Source organism: Brachyistius frenatus, unplaced genomic scaffold (assembly GCF_029030835.1).
Source record: "Brachyistius frenatus isolate BFR_SWC_R1_liver_20210118 unplaced genomic scaffold, ASM2903083v1 Contig_1, whole genome shotgun sequence".
Classification (NCBI taxonomy): Eukaryota; Metazoa; Chordata; class Actinopteri; family Embiotocidae; genus Brachyistius; species Brachyistius frenatus.
This window is the reverse complement of record NW_027210600.1, coordinates 4770696-4790000: the sequence shown is the minus strand read 5'-3', so window position 1 is coordinate 4790000 and position 19305 is coordinate 4770696. Positions and strand designations below refer to the sequence as shown.

The 19305-nt window shown below is 43.6% G+C and overlaps 1 protein-coding gene across 1 annotated transcript in view; it reads right to left on the bottom strand.

The window, feature by feature from the left end:
* The window catches only part of atm (ATM serine/threonine kinase), a 28739-nt gene that overhangs the window by 7061 nt on the left and 2373 nt on the right, over positions 1 to 19305 (bottom strand). The window contains exons 4-52 of the mRNA XM_069706654.1: positions 19104 to 19249; positions 18718 to 18882; positions 18395 to 18560; positions 18061 to 18299; positions 17501 to 17670; positions 17217 to 17395; positions 16707 to 17078; positions 16406 to 16609; positions 16136 to 16237; positions 15775 to 15994; positions 15554 to 15685; positions 14430 to 14555; positions 14224 to 14313; positions 13922 to 14108; positions 12997 to 13196; positions 12832 to 12911; positions 12571 to 12726; positions 12238 to 12313; positions 11902 to 12035; positions 10979 to 11096; positions 10690 to 10860; positions 10335 to 10510; positions 9927 to 10170; positions 9654 to 9769; positions 9423 to 9549; positions 9094 to 9293; positions 8600 to 8774; positions 8018 to 8176; positions 7530 to 7662; positions 7350 to 7445; positions 7080 to 7251; positions 6828 to 6969; positions 6545 to 6718; positions 6076 to 6253; positions 5774 to 5879; positions 5474 to 5632; positions 4728 to 4830; positions 4544 to 4632; positions 4339 to 4441; positions 3987 to 4135; positions 3800 to 3904; positions 3587 to 3706; positions 3251 to 3485; positions 2983 to 3153; positions 2670 to 2789; positions 1322 to 1539; positions 988 to 1195; positions 772 to 897; positions 84 to 224 (exon numbers count right to left, since the gene is read on the bottom strand). Of these exons, the coding sequence (XP_069562755.1) occupies positions 84 to 224; positions 772 to 897; positions 988 to 1195; positions 1322 to 1539; positions 2670 to 2789; positions 2983 to 3153; positions 3251 to 3485; positions 3587 to 3706; positions 3800 to 3904; positions 3987 to 4135; positions 4339 to 4441; positions 4544 to 4632; positions 4728 to 4830; positions 5474 to 5632; positions 5774 to 5879; positions 6076 to 6253; positions 6545 to 6718; positions 6828 to 6969; positions 7080 to 7251; positions 7350 to 7445; positions 7530 to 7662; positions 8018 to 8176; positions 8600 to 8774; positions 9094 to 9293; positions 9423 to 9549; positions 9654 to 9769; positions 9927 to 10170; positions 10335 to 10510; positions 10690 to 10860; positions 10979 to 11096; positions 11902 to 12035; positions 12238 to 12313; positions 12571 to 12726; positions 12832 to 12911; positions 12997 to 13196; positions 13922 to 14108; positions 14224 to 14313; positions 14430 to 14555; positions 15554 to 15685; positions 15775 to 15994; positions 16136 to 16237; positions 16406 to 16609; positions 16707 to 17078; positions 17217 to 17395; positions 17501 to 17670; positions 18061 to 18299; positions 18395 to 18560; positions 18718 to 18882; positions 19104 to 19249 (7678 nt within the window). The remainder of the gene's footprint in view (positions 1 to 83; positions 225 to 771; positions 898 to 987; positions 1196 to 1321; positions 1540 to 2669; positions 2790 to 2982; positions 3154 to 3250; positions 3486 to 3586; positions 3707 to 3799; positions 3905 to 3986; positions 4136 to 4338; positions 4442 to 4543; positions 4633 to 4727; positions 4831 to 5473; positions 5633 to 5773; positions 5880 to 6075; positions 6254 to 6544; positions 6719 to 6827; positions 6970 to 7079; positions 7252 to 7349; positions 7446 to 7529; positions 7663 to 8017; positions 8177 to 8599; positions 8775 to 9093; positions 9294 to 9422; positions 9550 to 9653; positions 9770 to 9926; positions 10171 to 10334; positions 10511 to 10689; positions 10861 to 10978; positions 11097 to 11901; positions 12036 to 12237; positions 12314 to 12570; positions 12727 to 12831; positions 12912 to 12996; positions 13197 to 13921; positions 14109 to 14223; positions 14314 to 14429; positions 14556 to 15553; positions 15686 to 15774; positions 15995 to 16135; positions 16238 to 16405; positions 16610 to 16706; positions 17079 to 17216; positions 17396 to 17500; positions 17671 to 18060; positions 18300 to 18394; positions 18561 to 18717; positions 18883 to 19103; positions 19250 to 19305) is intronic.

Sequence of the window (19305 nt, the reverse complement as noted above, 5' to 3'; positions counted from 1 at the left end):
TATTTATCAAAATGTGTCACGTTCAAGCTGCACAGGGATGGAAATCTCATTGAATGTTCAACATCATTTAATCAGAGTCCCACCAGGTCAAACGGTGAGGGCTGCCGTGTAGCGCTCTTAGACAGCTGGGTCTGGCAGAAGTCCTCGTCTTTGTTGGCGTTCACCAGGGCGAAGATGATGAAGAGCGTGTGGTGAGGATGCTCCAGAGATGCTCGACACATCAGCTGTGAGGAGAGACGACAACTGAGGCAGCGGCAGTATTTTCAAATGCAGCACTGTTATCTGTTATCTACATCAAACAAAAGTCTTGTGACTGTTGGTGTTTAAAGTCTCATAAATCCCACTGGTCGGACTTTTGGTGTTCTTCATTAAATTATCATGTAAAATAAGTCAGCGCTAAATGTGTCGGATGGAACAAATAACATATTCCTTAAGACTCCAAAAATAAATATTTACTAAAAGATGGAGCCTGCCAGTATTATATTGACACTTTTTTTTTTTATTATTTTAAGTACTATATTTAAGCTGGAGAGGAAAAAAATTTTTTTTTTTTTTTTTTCATTTAATGTAGTTGAATTGTCTACAAAATATATATTTACACCGCTGTAAAAAATAGGGGAAAAAAAGAAAGAAAAAGAGTTGAAAATGTTTTCAATTTGACTGTATAAGTTGCTGAAACTGAAATAGTTAAGTCAGCTGTACAAGACTGTCTTACAGCTAACAGTTCATGTACTGCTGTTATTGTGTACAAATAAACAAATGAAGTGTTACATCATTGAGGACGTCATGGAATCCCGTTTCCTCGGCGATGCCAGATGCCATCTTGGTTCCCATGCGAGCAGCCAGCTGATACATGAGAGGCAGAAACTTGTAGGAAGGGATCCGTTTCACCCCTTCCTGGAACACAAGACAGGACAGAAAACTTCTGTTTTATCAAGTGGCTTTTATCCCAAGTGCAAAAAGAAGCCATTCAAATGTTTTACAAACCTTCATCATGTCATTCACGACCTTAATGTCGGCGTTCTCCAGCCAGAGTGAAGCCAGGCGGAACACCCAGGTGTCGTGCTCCTCGCCTTGCTTCAAACACTGGATGTAATTCTCGACAGCTTTGCACAGGAAGCGCTGTCGTTCTGTCTGCAGGTTGGACAGGGCCTTTTCATCCAGCTCTAGCTCTCGTTGCACCTTTATTGTGTACCTGTGAAGTCAGAAGAAGATATTTTATGGTTTCTGTGGTCCAGCTGGCCCTTTGTGTAAATTAGCATCCAGGTTCATCTTGCACACAAAAATGACAAAAGCTGTAAAACTAAATGTGGAAAACAACCTGTTGGAGATCACTTTACGCTGCCTTATCAAGTCCACCTCCTCTTTGGCTTTCTTCAGCAGCGCCTGCTTGTTCTCAAACTCAGAGGAGTTCATGTATTTGTCGATGCTCTGGTACTGAGCATCAGAGAAGCGAGCCAGGGACAAGAAGGCCTCGGTCCGCTGGCTCTGGAGCCTGGAGTCCTGCACCCCTGATTCCCCCTCTATCACCTCCACGGCCTGAGAGAACAGCACGGGAGAGACTTATTAATCTGAAAGGTTATGAGCAGAAGTATGCGTCACCAGAAACTGAAGAACATCATTTTAAAATGAATTCATTAGTTTTAAATTAAATTTGAATATACTTGAATCTGAATATAATTTCATTAAATTGCATTCATTTGCTCTTAAACTGTATTTGATCCTCATAGAAAATTCCACTCTCCGTATCTTAAAATTCAATTTCAGTTTCTGCCTTACACATCCGGGTCGTAGAGAAAAAGCAATCGAGTGGAGATGAACAGAACTCCTTTTTGGCCAATCATCAAACTTCACTTTACTTCACTCCCATCTGATCCGCAGCAGCTCAGAAATCCAAAAGTGTCTGATTGTATGTTACTGGTGGTGCGTAGTGGTACACAATTCAAGCTGAATACCACAACTTCAAACTATGTCATTTAAAATCAGGTTAAGCAATTCAAATAAAAATATAAATAAGTGAAAATCCAGTTTCTAGTGACACGTGCTTCTGCCCAAGCTTCTCTCACACAAGGAAATTAGGGTCACAATAAAAACAATGAGCAACAAAAACAAAAGTATAAACTGATGGGTATCAATGCAAAACTACATAAAACAGAGGACTGGGTCCATTAGATGTAATGAAAAAAAGCATCGCTGCAAAACAGTGTGACCTGATTTGGTCAGTTGGGTAGTGATGTGTAAAGGAGCACAACATACAGCACAAACACAAAAACAACATGTGAAATGTTTAATTTTCTCCATATAAATCTCCCATAGCCTGAAGACATATCAGCAAATTTGCAGCGGTTTAATATTTATGTCTTTGCCTTCTCCTAATTTATCTGGACATAAATGAATTATTCATGTGTGTGTATACGAGTACGGGTGGCCAGACACTTCCTGGCTGATGGGTAATAACTCTGAGGGATTCCTGCTATATGTGTACTTCAGCGTGTTGGTGGGTAACACACTTTTTCTAAAAATGAATTTATGGCATTTTATGAGTTTTCCGGGAACTGTGGACGTCTGTGTTTTTCTGAAAAGACATCCAGACCTAAATCCTTGTGTATAAAACTGTCCGAGTGTCTTTTAATAAATCTATAGCCAGGATACCATGAGCTTCCTCTTACCCTCTCCAGGTACTTCTCCAGGATGATTCCAGGACTTTCCAGGCAGGTCTCAGCCAGCCAGTTGCCACACAGCCTGAGGCACTCAGTGTAGACCGGTGCCAGAGCAGGATTCATATCCACCTGAGCGACACACAAACAAAAAAACAAAACAAACAAAAAAAAACCTCGTTGAAGGACTTTGGCGTGATGGAAATTTTTTTTATTTGAAAGCATTCTGATAAATTTAGAGTTGTTCCATAGTTAGAGTTTAGTTTTCAGTACAACAAAGCAACTAATTATGGAGTGTTTTTTGATTTAAGTCTGTGTGTTTGACCTTTTCCTCGAGGTTGTGTATCATCTGTCCCAGCAGCCCAAGAGCCAAACCCTGCTCTCCCTTTGCCCAGAACACCTGGGCCTCCTCCAGCTGCCATGACGACACAGGTAACGACACACAGGTCCCTCCACCGACATGCTGCTTCATCTGGTAGACTGCACGCTCTGCCAGCTGGACGGGGACGGCAACACTGTGAGCACTTTGTAGGTAGCCTTTATACCAGATTCACCGAGACTAAACCTTCAAGCTGACGACACGTGGAAGCTACCTGTGTGTTTCCCGCCCAGCGAGCCAAGCGGCAGAGCTCCATGAGATGGTTTGTGAGCACAGAGCTGAGCTGCTGTGTGCTGTCAGGGTCTCCCACCCTGGATAACAGGGTGTGCTGGGCCACGGAGCGGACGGCGAGAATGGGCTCCACCACGGCAAAGTCACTGTCGACGAGCAGCTGGGAGTGCTGCCGCCACTGGCTGCAAACTCCTTTCAGAGCCACATCTGAGAGGGGCCTGAAGTAAAAAGCACATAAACTTGAATTAGGCCTTGTGATTCCTGTGCACGCCTCCTTGTTTCACTGACTGTTTTGTATGTTTTTGTTGCTGTGAAACACCTAGAGAAGAGTTGTTTAACACTCTCCAGCTCCCTGATGCTCTGCAGGTTCCTGAGAGCCGGGTACAGGGAGGACACGGCCTCCAGACTGCCCCTGCACAGCTCCTCCACCTCAGCACCCCTGTAGAGATACAGGGGTACATAGCTGTGTGAATGTTTTTTCTTTAATGTAGAAATAATCTCATTATACTGGAGACAAATGTGTCCACCATACCTGGCCTGTTTCAGGGTTTCATCAAACATGGAGAACTCTTTGTCCCTGAGCGTTTGCAGGGCACAAAAGACCGATTCATGGAAGCCAGGAATGGATTTCTCACCCCTGAAAAAAAATAAAGTAATGAGGACACCTTGTAACTCCAAGGCGTCCCTTTCATGTGAGCTTATGCCTCCCTCCCCCTCACCTCTCTGACAGCTCACAGTCCCACTGCATGTTCCTCCAGGCCGCTTGGAAGCGGAGGTCTCGCAGCTGAGCCCCCCACTCCACCCCTTCACTCTCCAGACCCCTCATGTAGGTGGCGAGGATGCTGCTCAGACCAAAGTTCTGCAGACCCTGTCGGCACGTTTGTCAGAAACAACATCGAGATTAAAGAGAATTTTAGTTGACATTAATCTATGCCTGAAATGAAACAAAACCATTTTGTTTGGGTAGAGGGATAATCTACAGCATGTGTTTTCAACATAGCATCAATCTGTTGTTTATTCACAAGATTAGTTAAATTCAAAACCTCCCCGGAGCAGGTTTCACCATCTTACCTCCACGATTCCCACTTGTCGTGTGACCTCAGGCAGAGTAGAGTGAAGGTCGTATGAGGTCAGGGCCTTCCCCCACATAGCCTCGTGCTCGTAGGTTCGAATCCTGTAAATTAGTGTTCCAAAAAAAAATTAAAAGTGTTGTTCCCGTAATGACTGAGCAACAAGAGGAAACGATTGATAATATGAAAGATCTGTTATTTTCTACCTTGTCAGTGGAGTGGTCATCGTCTCACCCCCACAGCCGTACAGACTGTCAGGCTCTCCGATGCTCCGATACACCTCAATCAGCAGCTCCTACGAGCGTAGAAGAGCGTCATACACAGAAGAGGGGCATTAACCCTTTTCGTACACATGACGTAACTTAAACGTATCGGGCATGAAGAACAAACCTGCAGATTGATGTCCTCCACACTCTGCTCAGTCAGGCTGGAGATGCTGAAGCTCTGGCTGCTCTCTTCAAAATTGATTTTGCGGGTTGCTCTTGACTTGGTACTGCAGGTTTGGTAAACGAATGGGTCAAAAAGAGAAAAGTGTGTAAAACTTTGAAATAGTTTTAGTCTGACATATGCTTTCAGGAAAGAAATAAAAACTTTCCTCTGCCCTGTAGGATTAAGGATTGTTGAAACCGTTTTTCTCTCTGTTGTGGTTTATTTGATGTGATTTGCAGGCCTGCATCTACATTTGCAGTAACAGGTTTATTATAGTACTCATTATTGCTTCCTGTGTGGAAAAAGTCAGGTGGTCTTCTCAGTCTGAACAACATGATGGAGATATGTACTTGTTGGTCTTACAAGGTCTACCTCCCTTCAATGCTAGACTGGAGCTCTGGACCAAATCAAACTCCATCTCATGCGCAGATCACCTTGGACTCCTCACAAAGGAGCCTAAAAATTCCTTCTGTGGGAACAATTTTAAATCCACGATCACCAACCATTCAGCTTCTGTTTGTACCCGCTTGTTGATTTCTATTTTAATTACTTGTTTTTACATACTTGTTTTATTGGACTGTTTTTAAGGCATTTTAAATTCGTACACTGCATCATTTTAAATGCAGCCTTCAATAACTTCACAAAGAACAACAAAAGCTCGACAAAAATTGAAATCCCATGTAAAAAATAAATCTTTCATTGCATACCTTCGACTTTCCTCAGTGTTTGCTTTTATCTTGTCGACATAGATCTCGGTGTACAGCAGAGCGGTGAAGTGAGCCGAGCAGGACTGAGCAGCTTTGGCCACCTCCAGGTAGTTCAGCTCCAGCCAGAAGTTTGAGTCACACACTGTGCCGCAGGAGTTACTGGAAGAAAGACACCACATTTATTTCAAAGGCCTAATACACACACTACAGGTCAGTTTGTAGCATCTACTATAGTGAAAGTACACCAGCAGGCCCAAACAGGAAATGAAACGTCCCTGTAGATTGAATGATGTTACAAACCTATCAGCTTCCAGTGGTCTCTTTTGGTGTCTCAGATAGTCAATAACAGCAAGCATGGTGCGCAGAGAGGTCTTATCGTACAAGCCCTGACTGGCAGCGTCAGACTCTGAAAAGAATAATAAATATGTATTACAAACAGTACACAAGAACATTCAGACTCCTGATTATAATGACAAGTGTACCACTGCCATTCCCTGTCAAAATTCAGGAATATGATTTGAATATATACCACAGCCCAAAACCAATGAAAATAACTAATAGTCACTATTATTTGTCTTGACTCTGGTGAAGCTCAGACTTGCCAGAGTCAGAGTTGAGAGGTGTGGTGGACCGACTAGAGGCTTGAGCGCTTCTGGAACAAAAGGTGAAGAAGTCCTGAATGTGGGTGGAGAGCAGCTTCCTCCACGAACCGTCGGAGTCATCCAGAAGGATGGAGTGAATGATGAGGGGCAGCAACCTCTGACAGCAGTCCACCCTCACCTGGAGACCAACAGAAGACATAAGGTGCGTTTGGATCTGGAGCTCTCGATGGACATACAGTATGTAACTAAACAGAGTTAAACACAGAAGTAGATATTAGTCAGTGAATAATGGTATAAATGCTTTTGGAACAAAACCCCTAATTTACCCCTTCAATACTGCCCATATTGTTACTGGGGATGTTGCAAATTTACTTTGATATTCAATACTTTGGAAATACAGGCATTCAGGGGAAGTATTCAGTGTAATTATGAAGGGAAAAAGATGTTCAGGTGACTTCCAGGTGCTCACCAGACACAGCGGTCGTGACAGCAGCAGAGCCTCGCTCCTGACCCCTCCGCTGTCCAGCAGGGCCGTGCACAGAGCCTTCAGCCAGGCCTTGTGGTCGCCTTGTGGACTCCAAAACTCCTGGCTCTGCAGCTTCCCCCTGGCCTCCGTACTCTCCTCAGCACTCACAGCAGCCACCTGATTAATGCAGACAACACAGTCTTTAATATACAAAAGAAGAAAATATATTTGTAATATTTTAAAAGGAGAGTGTTAACGTTGAGACACAAACACAGCTCTAACCCACCTTACTCTTGGCTGTCCTGAAGGGGTTGAGGTAAGCCAGCATGGGATCTCTGTTGCCTTTGTGTTGGTCCCAGAAGTCGACTCCAGACTGAGTCGCGAGAACGTTCTTCACACACTGAGCTGCTGCTCGCCTCACATCAATACTGGCAGACAATCACGGCAGAGAACACAGTAAATACTAATGACACCCGCTCGCCTCTTCACAGTCCTGAATAACAACCTTTTGACCTCAGAGTTTTAGGAGTCACCGTACCGCGGTTGAGTGAGCGCGTCGTTGGTGCAGTTGAGGATGATATAAAGACACTGCTGCTCAGTGGAGGTGAAGAGAGACACGGCCTTTTCATAGAGGGGGTCTCTGCCATGGAGCAGGGCGATGGTGGAGAAGTCCACTGGACCAAGCTCTCCCAGACAGCTGCCAGCTGCCTCTGCAGGGAAAGGAGTGTGTTATAAAATCTGAAAAAACTGAAGACCAGACACAGCCAACAACACAAAATACTGCTGCCACAGAAGTGATTTTATATACCTAGAATATCGTCTCCTCCAGGATGGTTAGCTGCTATCTTACAGAGCTGCAGCAGACTGAGGACCAGCTTCACCAGCACGCTGTCAGTGGGGTCAGCTAAAGAGGAGGACACAGAGCTCATTACTGGACAAACATTAAGTTCTTATGCAGAGACCATTTTAGTCCCTTTTAGCATCATACCATGGCACTCTTTGAGCAGCTCCCGGATCTGTCTCTTGTTGTCGTGCAGCTGTCTGGTCAGTTCCTTTAAGCCCTCGAGTCTGGTCAGAGGTAAGGAGTCACAGGACGTCACTGACAGGAAGTGGAGGATCTCCTGTTAATGGAAAACATGGAGGGGTGACAAAATGTGAGATTCAGTTTCAGTAATTTATTTGACTTTCCATCCCCTCATTTCACTGAGGAATCAGAGCTACATGTGCATCAAAACACATTAATGATTTAATGTATCTTAATTATTTACATCTATCCCTATAAACAAAATAACACATTTATCCTGTTAAAAGGGAGGGGTTTTTTCCTGCTAAAAGGGAGGTTTTTTTTCTTCCTGTTAAAAGGAAGTTTTTTTTTCCTTCCTGTTAAAAAGGAGTTATTGTTTTTTTCAAGCAAAAACATCAAGGACAGACAATGAATCAATAAATTAGAGAGAAGTGAGGATGGTGAGTTGTTACCTGTCTCAGTGTAAAGGTGCCAGTGTTGTATTTGAGTTTGTGCTGAACAGACCGCAGCTCTCTGAACTCAGTGATATCAGGAAAAGGCTCCAACCTGCTGATAGCTCCTTTTAACTTCTGTTGATTCTCTATCACGAGAAACTGCAACAGACTCAGCACCTTTAGGGCAAAAACAACCAAAAAATTCAAAATATATCAAACTAGAACAAATGCACTGATTTATTAGACAAGTAGCAAAGAGTTTGTGCACAAAACTCCAATTTCTATTATTTTGTGTTTGAAGTTGACCATTTTTGGAATTTCTGCTGTTTTACAAAGTCTCTAAAATGACCAAATCATGAAAAGTGTTTATCTATCAACCCAATGTCAACAAACAAAGTGGTTCTTCAGTCCAGTACATAACATCGTACTTTAGTGGACTGCAACTGCAAATTTGGGAAACATATCTTTATATGTGTGTAACACAGTTGCATTTGTCTGCACTTTCCACAGATGACACATAATTACTATTTCAATGTACATCATGTTGCTAAAGGCCTGAATTAAAACAATAAAACCTTTAATAAACTACCTGTCACTTACCTGTTGAGATATAGAGGGCCGGCTGGTCACCTGAGATGTTAGAGTCCCAACGATGACCTGTAGGTGGCAGTCGAGAGCGTCATCGCAGAACTGTATTGCTGCCTGGCACACAGAGGTCAGCAGGTCGCAGCACAGAGAGAGGCTTCGGTTAGAAACCTCATCACACTGTTGTGGTCTATTAGAGGGACACAGAGTGGTTAGACCACCATGAGAAACATGGGACAGATGTTTACTTTTATAATTTTATGTCACCTAAAAACAACCAAGAGCGTAACAGTACAAAAGTAAGTACAAAAGTAAGTAAAAAATGCATAAATAAAATCATATAAACACATTTAGTAAAAACAATTATAGTTAAAATTAAGCTTCCATAAAGTTAATTTCAAATGTAAGGTTTAATTATACACACTATATGTGATATCTACAGTATACATTATATACAATAAATACTGTATGTCGTGTCAATTCACTTGTGAGCCCTAGCGTGTGCCGACCTGTTGTTGATATGGTGGATGAGTGTGTAGATGATGTCTCGGAGGACGAAGGCCCAGGCGCCTCCCAGGCCGTCCTTCACCTCCCTGAGCAGCAGGCCGACAAACAGATGGTACATGAGCAGGATGCGATGGCGCTCGTAGCTGTTGGTCGTCTCTGCTGCTCTGTCGCACACCGCCAGCAGGATCCTCTGGATAGAAATCTACAGTGCAGAAACAGAAGACACTTTTACCCAGAACAGTGGAAACAAAAATCTAAAGGCGATTCATGTCAAGACAAAAATTTTCACTGGCGCTAATGACCAAAAACTCACTTAGATGAGAGATCTTACCGGGGTTTTTGACAGAATGGCCACCACTGACTTGTGGTTGGCGCTGTGGCATTTGCTGAGGTAGTCCAGCGTAGCTTTGATGACATAAGAGCTGAAGTATGGTGGATTTGGTGCAGGATCCAGTTCTCTGAGAGACGTCATTTTATATTTAGGATAGTCGACAGAAACAAAACAGATAAATACAAATGAACTAACAGAAGAAAAATCATGGTAGATTTGAAGTATCAATACCCAATAAAGCGTTTCAGGTCCCCTCTGTCTCCTTCAGCTCCACCTCCTTCATACAGAGTCATCAGCAGCTCCACGACAATATCCGCCAGGTTACTGTGGATCAGGCTGTCAATTTGCTGTGGACACATTTTGAAATGTGAGGACAGACATGTCGTAAACTCAATTTAACTGAGCCTGTGACCCTGTATACCCTTTTGTCCAGAACACTCTTTTTACAGCTTTCAAAAGTAAATATTATTTATCAATAAATAAATGCCGCACAGCTGTGTTTACCTGTTTGCCCAGACAGCTGGCTTCTTTGAGCATGTTGTACACCCTGTGGGCCTTCTCTCTCTGCTGTGCCACCTGCGGGTCCTGGCCAGACAGCGCAAAGTATGGCAGGATGTTGACCATGATCTTTGGGAAACAGTCGGCCAACAAGTCTCTCCAGTCCTTCTCCAGATTCCTGCCGATCGACTTCACCTGCTCAAAGTCATCCAGGAAGACCAGGTGGGGGATCAGCACCTGGTAGGAAGAGCTGCAAGGATGTTGGGAGAGGATGCTTATTCATCATTGTCTTCATACATTGGATCCTTAATAACACTGTCTGTATTTTTAAACCTGGAAAAATACAATTTACAGCATTAAAAGGAGAAGTGAATGGAGTCATCGAAACGGCAAGGGACATGTTTATTTTCTCACTTGTAGAAATCTTTGACCGTGTTGTGGTCCAGCAGACTGTAGGGGAAAGATCCAAGAGTGTAGCGGTCATCAGACTGCCGCTGTGCGAGCCACTCGGCTACCAAGTAGTGCAGGTGAGAGCTGACAAATGTTTTTACGCTCCTGTAGCCCAGCGCCCCGGATACACTGCACAACATCTGCGGTGAGAAGAGGGACAGGACAACCATTCTTCCAATTCTCAGTTTTCAGAAGAAAATATAAAAGCTAAATCAAGTATCACATAGGTTATGCAAAGTACATTTTACTTTAAAACAGTTCAGATGCAGTGATTGTTGAACTTTAATTTTAATAACGCACAGAGACCTGAAACCGTTACCTTTTTGATGAGCTGTTCCTCGATATTATTCTCTTTGTAGGACTGGAAGAGTGCAAACAGAGACTGTTTTTCAAACACTGGGCTACAGCCCAGCACGACAGACAGACTCTTCAGCAGGGTGGCTTTGCGGTTGAAAATCTCATCCTGCTGGTCCTCTGAAGAGCTGCTTTTCTGTGTGTGATCACACAAATAATACACGTAAACAGACAGAAAATATGAGGAAAAGTTAAAAAAAAAACATGCATTAATAAACTGTTTCTTGATGTGTGGCCACATTGCGTGATCTTACTGGGAACTTCATCCCCTCCTGAGCCTTCAGGTAAATGTTCTCAAAAGCTGTCTGCTGGTGTTTTAGTGGCAGCATCTTCCTCTTCTCCGGATGCTCTGATCTGATCTCCAGAAACAGCCTGGATGCACAGGAGAACATGATCAGCTCTCTACGACACACCTAACTCAGTGGTGCATGTGCCACTAGTAATACAATTAATTTCTTTCATCACGGAATTAATCTGTTGATTACTTTCTTGATAAATCGATTAGCTGTTTGGTCTTTAAGATATTATTAAATGGTGAAAAATGCCTACAGATGTTTCCCAAATCCCATGATGCAGCCTGAAATGTATTATTTAATATAACCTACAGTCCACACCCAAAACGCAGTCAATCTATTATCATTGAAACAGAAAATATTCACATTTAAGAAGCTGAAATCAGGGACGTTTAGCATTTTATCATTTAAGAAAATTACTCAAAACAATTCAGCGATTTCCTGTTGATCATCTGATCAATTAATTGACAAAATTTTGCAGTTCTAGTTTCATCTGACAGCATAACGCAAACGTTAGCTTGATACAGTTGGATTCGAACTCTGAAATGATTACAAATTCCAAAAAAAAGGAGGAAAGTGGTCTCACTGGACCTCACGGGTCAAACAAAGCTTTTGGTAACTGAATTAATAAATGATCCTTTTATTTTGGAACACTAGCCTTACTTTGTTGTTTTTCTGGGGGTATTAGATGGTTAAATCAGTGAAGAGTGAAGTGGAACATTTTGGTAAAGGATGTGAAAAGCTTAGGGAACCTCTGAAGTAAGTAAATCAGTGCAGTCTCGGTTTAGATTTATCCTATCTGTTTTATAATGTACATATGTTTGTCTATCCAACATATTCTGTTACTTTATCAAAGGTGATAGGTATCACCCAGCTGAACTCACCTCTCCACTGACGTAGCTACCAGCATGCGGACTTGGTGGTGGGCATCTGCGAGGTGAGACGGGAGGATAAAGGACACTGGGTGGTCTTCCTTTCTGTCAGGATTCAGGATTGCCCACTTACAACATGGGTCAGCCTAAAAGCCAGACAGAAACGGTGCCTTGGTAATCATTCTTGCATGGTTCCCAAATATTTCTCATTCCCCAACCTCAGTTTTTTGCGATTGACCATTCAGACATAATAATGAAAGCAGCTGTGATGTTGGGGCAGCTTTAAAGACAATAACAACAGGATTATTATCCCTAATTGCACGCTAAACAACCTCTGTGACAATTTACCTCCAGCAGAGAAACCAGACACTGCACTAGAGCAGCTCGCACATGTCCCACACATTTGCCTGTATGGCTCAGGAAGCTGAAACACAGCACAATGGGTCAGTTAGTAATGGAAATAGCCGCGGTTGAGAGCACTGGAAAAATGATTCATGCTTTGAGAGTCTAATACTTTAGCCAACATTTTAAAAATACAATTTAAAATAATTTCCCCCCCCCCCGCGACTATGAGAGGAGGGACGTTTTTCACTTGTTTATCCTCTGTATGTTGCAAAAGGTTTATTTAATCTTAAAAGACCAGTCAGTCATCTGTGCATGGTGTAAAAATATGCCTCTGACCAGAAACCAGACAGCACTTGAAGCAGGGATCCCTGAACATGTCTCATCTCCTCAGGCAGGTGATGGGTTTTCCCCAGACTCTGTATGGAGGGTAACAGACTCAGCAGCACAGCAGCACAGATCTCTTGGTCCTGACGGTACAATAAACACAGGTCCCTGTGAACACAGCAACAAATACACAACGTTAAGTTACATTGGACCGTTCACAACATGAATGAAACACCAACAGAATTATTTTGTGTAATAGAAAGGTTCCCGTACGCCAGAGGACGGAGCAGCGAGTCAAACTCCTCTGGAGAGAGCGAGTCCTCGGCAGGAAGCTTCTTCAACAGGACAAGATACTAAAAGAGAACCAGATGTTAGTGCTCAGCAGCTAAAGCCTCGATGCCACTTCAACCTCGACCCGCCGCACTCACTGCTACTAACCATGTGGAGGTGCAGGGCTTTGCTGAAGTCGATCTGCTCCACCAGCAGCAGCAGCAGCAGCCTGCGCCGCACCTCCTGCGGTTTGAAAAGCAGACCGTGGATGTGCTGGATGGAGCCGCACTCGCACAGGAACTCCAAGACTGCGAGGAGAGCCAGGTCCTGCTGCGCCAGGTGATCGTCTGCGAGCAGGCTTTTTGCGCCTGACAGAGGACAGAACGAGGATTTGTTTACCTGCTAGTCACTGAGAAGATGAGAGATTATTGCTGTCTGGTTGATCCAACACAAACAATACATTGTATATTTGTTTTTCACACTTCAGGTATTCGCCAGACACATGGGAGCTCCAATACAAGTGAAATCCTGCAAATGTTTTCTGCACAGAAACAGAACCGGGGCCCCGACGCATAGTGTGATTTAGAGAACATAAATCAATGCTTCATGTTTAGTGGACCAAAAGAAAATAAAGCTATTAAAGGCAGTGTTTAAGATAGCTACTACTAACCAAAGCTGCAGATTGTGGATACATTTCAGTCAAGAGCAGCTACTGTCAGTGGAGATGTTAATGACTTGTTTCGTAATAGATTTCTCTGCTTTTGTCCGAAGCTGTAAGTGTATAAATGATAATGATGATGATGATGATGATGATGATGATGATGATGATGATGATGATGTTTGCTGCTGATGCATTCGACTGTTGAAATGCGATTTAATGCTTCATCCTGAGGCGATGTGGTTACTCTGTTACTCTGTTCACTAAACAGCAAAATTAACCCAGAAACATCAGACACACCATGAGTAGCTGCTTTAATGGCTCTGATGTTTTTCCAGGTACAAAGTGTGTTGTACTTTCTACCATTAATATCTGGGGTTTTTTTGGGGGGGGCAAACTGGGAAAAGATTTAGTAAAGAAACAATCTCTTCTTACATGGCCCGCAGGAAGTGTCAGTGTTGGCTCCCTTCTGTCTGTGGGTCCTGTTGGTGGTGCTGCTGTGGGGCTCTTCATCATCAAACAGGTCAATATCATCCCCTTGTTGAGTTCTGGTCATTTCCCACTCATCATCCACATGATCATTTTCATCCACAGTACTGAGTTTCTTGGAAACACTGCTTAGCTGACAAGACAGGGAAGGAAGCTTACTTCAGAAAACCGGCTCTCTGTTATTGGAATTCAGATTTTCTGTTTTGTATTATTGTACCACAAACATCTCATATTTGTGACACACTTACCGACAGTTTGCAGATTTCTGCCAGATCACTGAGAAGGCTGGCCGGCAGAATCCTTATAAACAAACCAGAGGAGATGGAGCAAATTTGATCCTGCAGAGAAGAGGACAAAGAAGTGAATTTAACTGTCCATACATCGACCTGACTTACGAAATAAAGCTGGTATTTTTAACATCATGGTTTGTTGTTATGATGAAGGCTGTTGTCACCTTGGTGTTTCTGCTGGCTGACTGGGTGCAAAGCTTCATAACGGAGCGCAGAGTAGCCATGGTCCCCTCCTCTGTCATTTTTACTTTCACACTAGAAACAAACCCGCTGAAGTCCTGGGCCACAGCCTGTTAGCAATAACATCCCAACCACATTAAAGTTACAGTTCACATATTTCAACTGTTTTTTAGGGTACATAAACAGTAGAAATATGAAGGAGGAAGAGAGCAAGTGTTATCAGGCAGGCTGTCCATGAAGAGTAGTGGGGGAATCAATAAGTTCTGAGACTGCTCCTATTGTGCCTGAAAGAAGCACAGCATCGTGACTTGCACAGAGCACGGAGAAGATGTACCCATTGTGAATACGTACTCAAACACCGTCTGCAATGTCTTACGCACCTGAAATTCAAGCAGAGACCACACATCAAAGTCTGTGACAAATTATTGGGGAACAGAAAGAAGCAGCAGGGAGCCAAATCTGGCCAGTAGGGGCGGTGGGGAGCAACGTTTGAGTTGTTGTGGGTGACAAACTTGTGCATTTTAAATGTGCTGTGAGCAGATCCAATGTCATGTTGGAGAACCTGAGTGCTATCCCGCCACAGTTCAGGTCATGTGCATTGAATGTTTTTCCTCAGACGCCTCAGAACGTCACAGTAGAACTCAGTGTTGAGAGTCTGACTCTGGGGAACAAACTCACGGTGCACAACCCTGAAAATATCAAAGAAAATCCACCTAGTTTCTTTCCTGACCCGGTGTGCCTTTTTCGGTTTCGGACAGTGGCGTTACGCCCCTCAGAAACGCGAATGTCACTCAAAATGCCTCTCCAGGCTCATTGCTTCATCACCATAGGCCTCCTGATTTCAAGGGTCTCTGTTGCCGATTTGACACTCATGTCCCTGGAGAAATCGCTGATGGTCCAGCTTTCACAAAAACATGTGTAACTCAGGAACTGATGATGATCAAGCGATAAAATTTATAGCATTTACTCATTAGGTTTATACCTTCCCCCTGCTTTGTGCATATCACGGTCCTGTGGATCATTTGAGCGCATAGGAGCGGTTTATGAACTTATTGATCCACCCTTGTAAATTCCGACAAAATTGTTTTAAGAGAGTCTGAATGTATACCTTTGCTTTCGTGAAGAGCTGCGAGTGACAAGCCTCCTCCTCAGTCAAGAACCCAGTGGAAACGTAACCTGCTAGAACAGCAGTCAGCTGATTGAAACAACGCACCAGACACTCTGGAGGGGTGGACTCAGCCTGTGGAGGGTCGATCAGAATAACATGCCAGTTTGTCACTACAAAGACTCCGCAGACACATACAAACACACACATGAACTTCAACTCACATTAAGTAAATGGTCAGCGACACAAAGCAGGGACTGCTCCAGCTTGTTTCTGAGGCCGGGGACAGCAGAAAACTGACTGTCAGCCGGCGTCATCTTCACTGATTCGTCTGCTTCTCGAATCTCTGAAGGCAGCGTGTTAAAGCTGAACTGCTGGTAGAGTTTCTCAATCTCCTCTAAGTTGTCTTTGACATCTGATGACAGTTGTTCTTGAAGAAATGCACTTTTAAAAAAAAGCAAACGAGTCGGTTTTATTCCAAAATGTTGCAGCTTTAAGTATGCCAAAGAACAATTCAATGTGAAAAATGAGGGTGAAAAGCAGGTAGATTTGTTTTCATTATGAAGCCAGAATCACCGCCCTCACCTTTCTACTCCTTCAGTACCCAGCAGAAACTTCAGGCCAACTTTTGTGTCTTTTAAGGTCAGTGAGACCAAGATGTTTGCTATAAGATTGTTAGGAAAGTCTCTGCAAACAAAAGAACATAGTAACACATAAATGTATGCAGTTTTATCTGGAAATCACACACAAAATAGACACACATCAACAAAAGTATGTGGAATTCATCTTTGGAGGTTATATTTTCTAAATCTAATTATCATTAACATCACTCTTCTTCAAAGTAGATGTGCCAACCTGCAAATGATGGGGTGTGGTCTGGAGTTGTCCTCCATCTCATCGCTCTGATCGCTCATCAGCAGCCAGGCGATGAGGGTCTCCTTCAGAGTAGGTGAGGAAGATGCTTCTGTGACTCCCGCAAAGTCCCAGCTGGAACTCAAGATAAGACTTTTGGGGACTGGACACTTTAGAAGGGCCTGGGTTAGACAGAATGCAGCACTCCTGCAAAAAAAGAAACACGAATTAATCCAGATTTTTTTGTTTTCATTCAATATCAGGGAAGATGAACATAGCACAATGACAGAAGGATGAGACTCACTGAGATGGTTTGCATGCAGATCCAGAGAAAAGTTTCCAGAACTCTCTGTCCATATTAATCAGTCCACCGTGGACAATGGAGGCCAGCAGGTCCAGGCTGAGGGACTCTGTCTGGGATGAGCTGACGCCTCTCACTGCCAGGGTCCACACCCGAACCCAGAGCCTGCCCAGCTCCGCCCTGTGGACCTGGCATCTCTGGGGGTAGCCGGCCTGGCACCGGGCCACTTCCTTCAGGCAGCGCAGCACATACAGCCCCCTCTCTCCTTTCCGCTGCTCTGCCAGGAGCTGGTGCAGCACTGACAGCAGTGGGACCAGCTCCCGACCGGGCACCATGGACGGGTACTTAGAGGTGAGCATGCTGGTGATCTGCAGCCTGAGAGGAAAATGAAAGTTGGTGATTCCTTCATGCAATGCTCGATTTCAAGTGGTAACAACCAGAAAAACATCAGGCTTTCATGTCTCAAGATATACTCTGTATACCGGAAAATAATAATCAGTACAGCCAAGTTACCATGGTATAACATCAAAGTCATTATGCTGAGGCTGCAGATGGTCACGGAGGACCTCCCAGCCCACTTCAGTGCGCCGTCTTTTGCTGGGTGCTCCATTAGTTGGACTGCCCATCTGCGTGGCTCTGAGGGAGGCATGGCTGACCTCTAAGACGTGACTGTCACTGTCGTCATTGAACAGCTATGACAAGCAGGAAACACGGGATCATTATGGGAATTAATTATTCAGAAAGTCACTTCTTTTTTTTATATTTGAAAAGTAGAAGTAAGGTTTGATGTTTCTTACCTGGTGACAGATATCAGCTGTGAGCTCAGTCAGATTGTCCTTGACAGCTACGTGTCTGTTCCCTGTGATGTACTTCCCTCTGCTGCCGATGTGACTGATCTCTCTGACCAAAGCCTCATAAAGGTTGTACAGCAGACTCCGCCACCTGGTCCAGTCCTCAGCATGAGCACCTGAAATACGAGAGGAGTCAGCACTTATTTTACATTACATTATTGCCAACCACTTTTGAAAGCAAACCCCAAGTCCAGCCCCTGGTTTAGGATAATTTCATGATATAAAAATTTATATTTTATGAAGTTTAAGGAAAGGAATGGAATCCAAGTCACCTTTATTCTCATTTAAGTTTTGTCACAGTTACTTCTGTCATTAAGGAACATAATTTTGAGATCTTTCCTTGGTGGTGCAATTTTTACTTTTTAAATCAAATCAGTGAAATCAGTGGACCGATTACAGAACCGTACACAGCCCAGAATAAAGCCGGACTAATGAATATTGACAGCTGAAGATTTCACTGCAACTAGAAACAAAATTTGCTGTTAAAAACAGAAATATCACTCGACCTGTGTCCGGTGTCTTGGCTCCTTTTGGGTGGTGAATACAAATCTGCAGGTTGAAAAAGTCCACGATCTCCTCTTTGAGAGACGCACTGGGCCTCATGTCCGCCCACACATACAGCACAGAGTGGAAGAGCTCCTCTCCCAGTTGACACACCCTCATCCTGCAATTCATGGCCGCCGATCTCAAGAAGACGTTCAGAGCTGCAACGAGGTGCTCCAACACGGCCAAGTGTTTCTCCTGTCTAACACGATCATAGAAAACAACAAGTGTGTGATGTTTACATTTACAACGGAGAGCAGAACATTATCAGATGAAGGACCGGTAAAAAGGCTTCACCTGGCATTCAACAGTGCTTTGGAGAAGAAGCTGAATAAGGTGTTGTTGAACCCATCAGTCTGCATGCAGCAGCCCTGCACCACTGTGTGGATCACTCTGCTCACCAGGACACGGTTGATGGATTTGGATGAAGAGTTGAACAACCCACAGTACAAGTCTAAAAGACCTATGGATGAAAAAAAAACAAGTACAAATCCATCCATCCTTCCCTTTATCAGTCTTTTGATAAGTAAAATGATCAAACTCAGGGCAAATGAGAATGGATAATTTAATTCCATAAACATGTATTGTTTTAAACATATCTAGACAGATAGCCCACTTACTTTCCCACTGCTGTTGACTGATGTCACACCAGTACTTGCGGACAGAGAGGATGTCCTTCAGAAGGAGGCTGCTATAATTTTCTCCATATGCTGAGCAGCAGTATGAACTCTGCAGGACCTCCATCACGTGTTTCAGCAGCTCGCTGCACTTTAGACGAGGTCCCCCTGCAGGAAAAAGAGAGACTCTGTGACAGCAAATAAATTCAAACTGATTGCTCAGGAATTTCAGTTAATTTTACTCAGGGCACCATAGTCAGGTGAAGTAATGAGATAATATTCAGACAGCTACAAAAATGTTCCCTGATTTAATGTAACATTCATCAGTTCATCTAAAATGTTCTCATATTGTAAACAACAAAGACATCACCCAAAGACAGTGGCCTTACGTTTGTTTGCGTAGCGAATGAAGTATTTGATTAAGCTGCACTGTTCAGACATTTTCTTCTGCCGTGTGGCCAGCGTTGTTGCGGTGACGTTGGATTTGCTTGATTGCATGCTTTCCGTCTCCTTCTGGATGTAGCCCTGCAGAAACCTGAGGTGAGCAAAAAGAGAGGATGCAAAACAGGATAATGAAGCCATTTCTTCTGG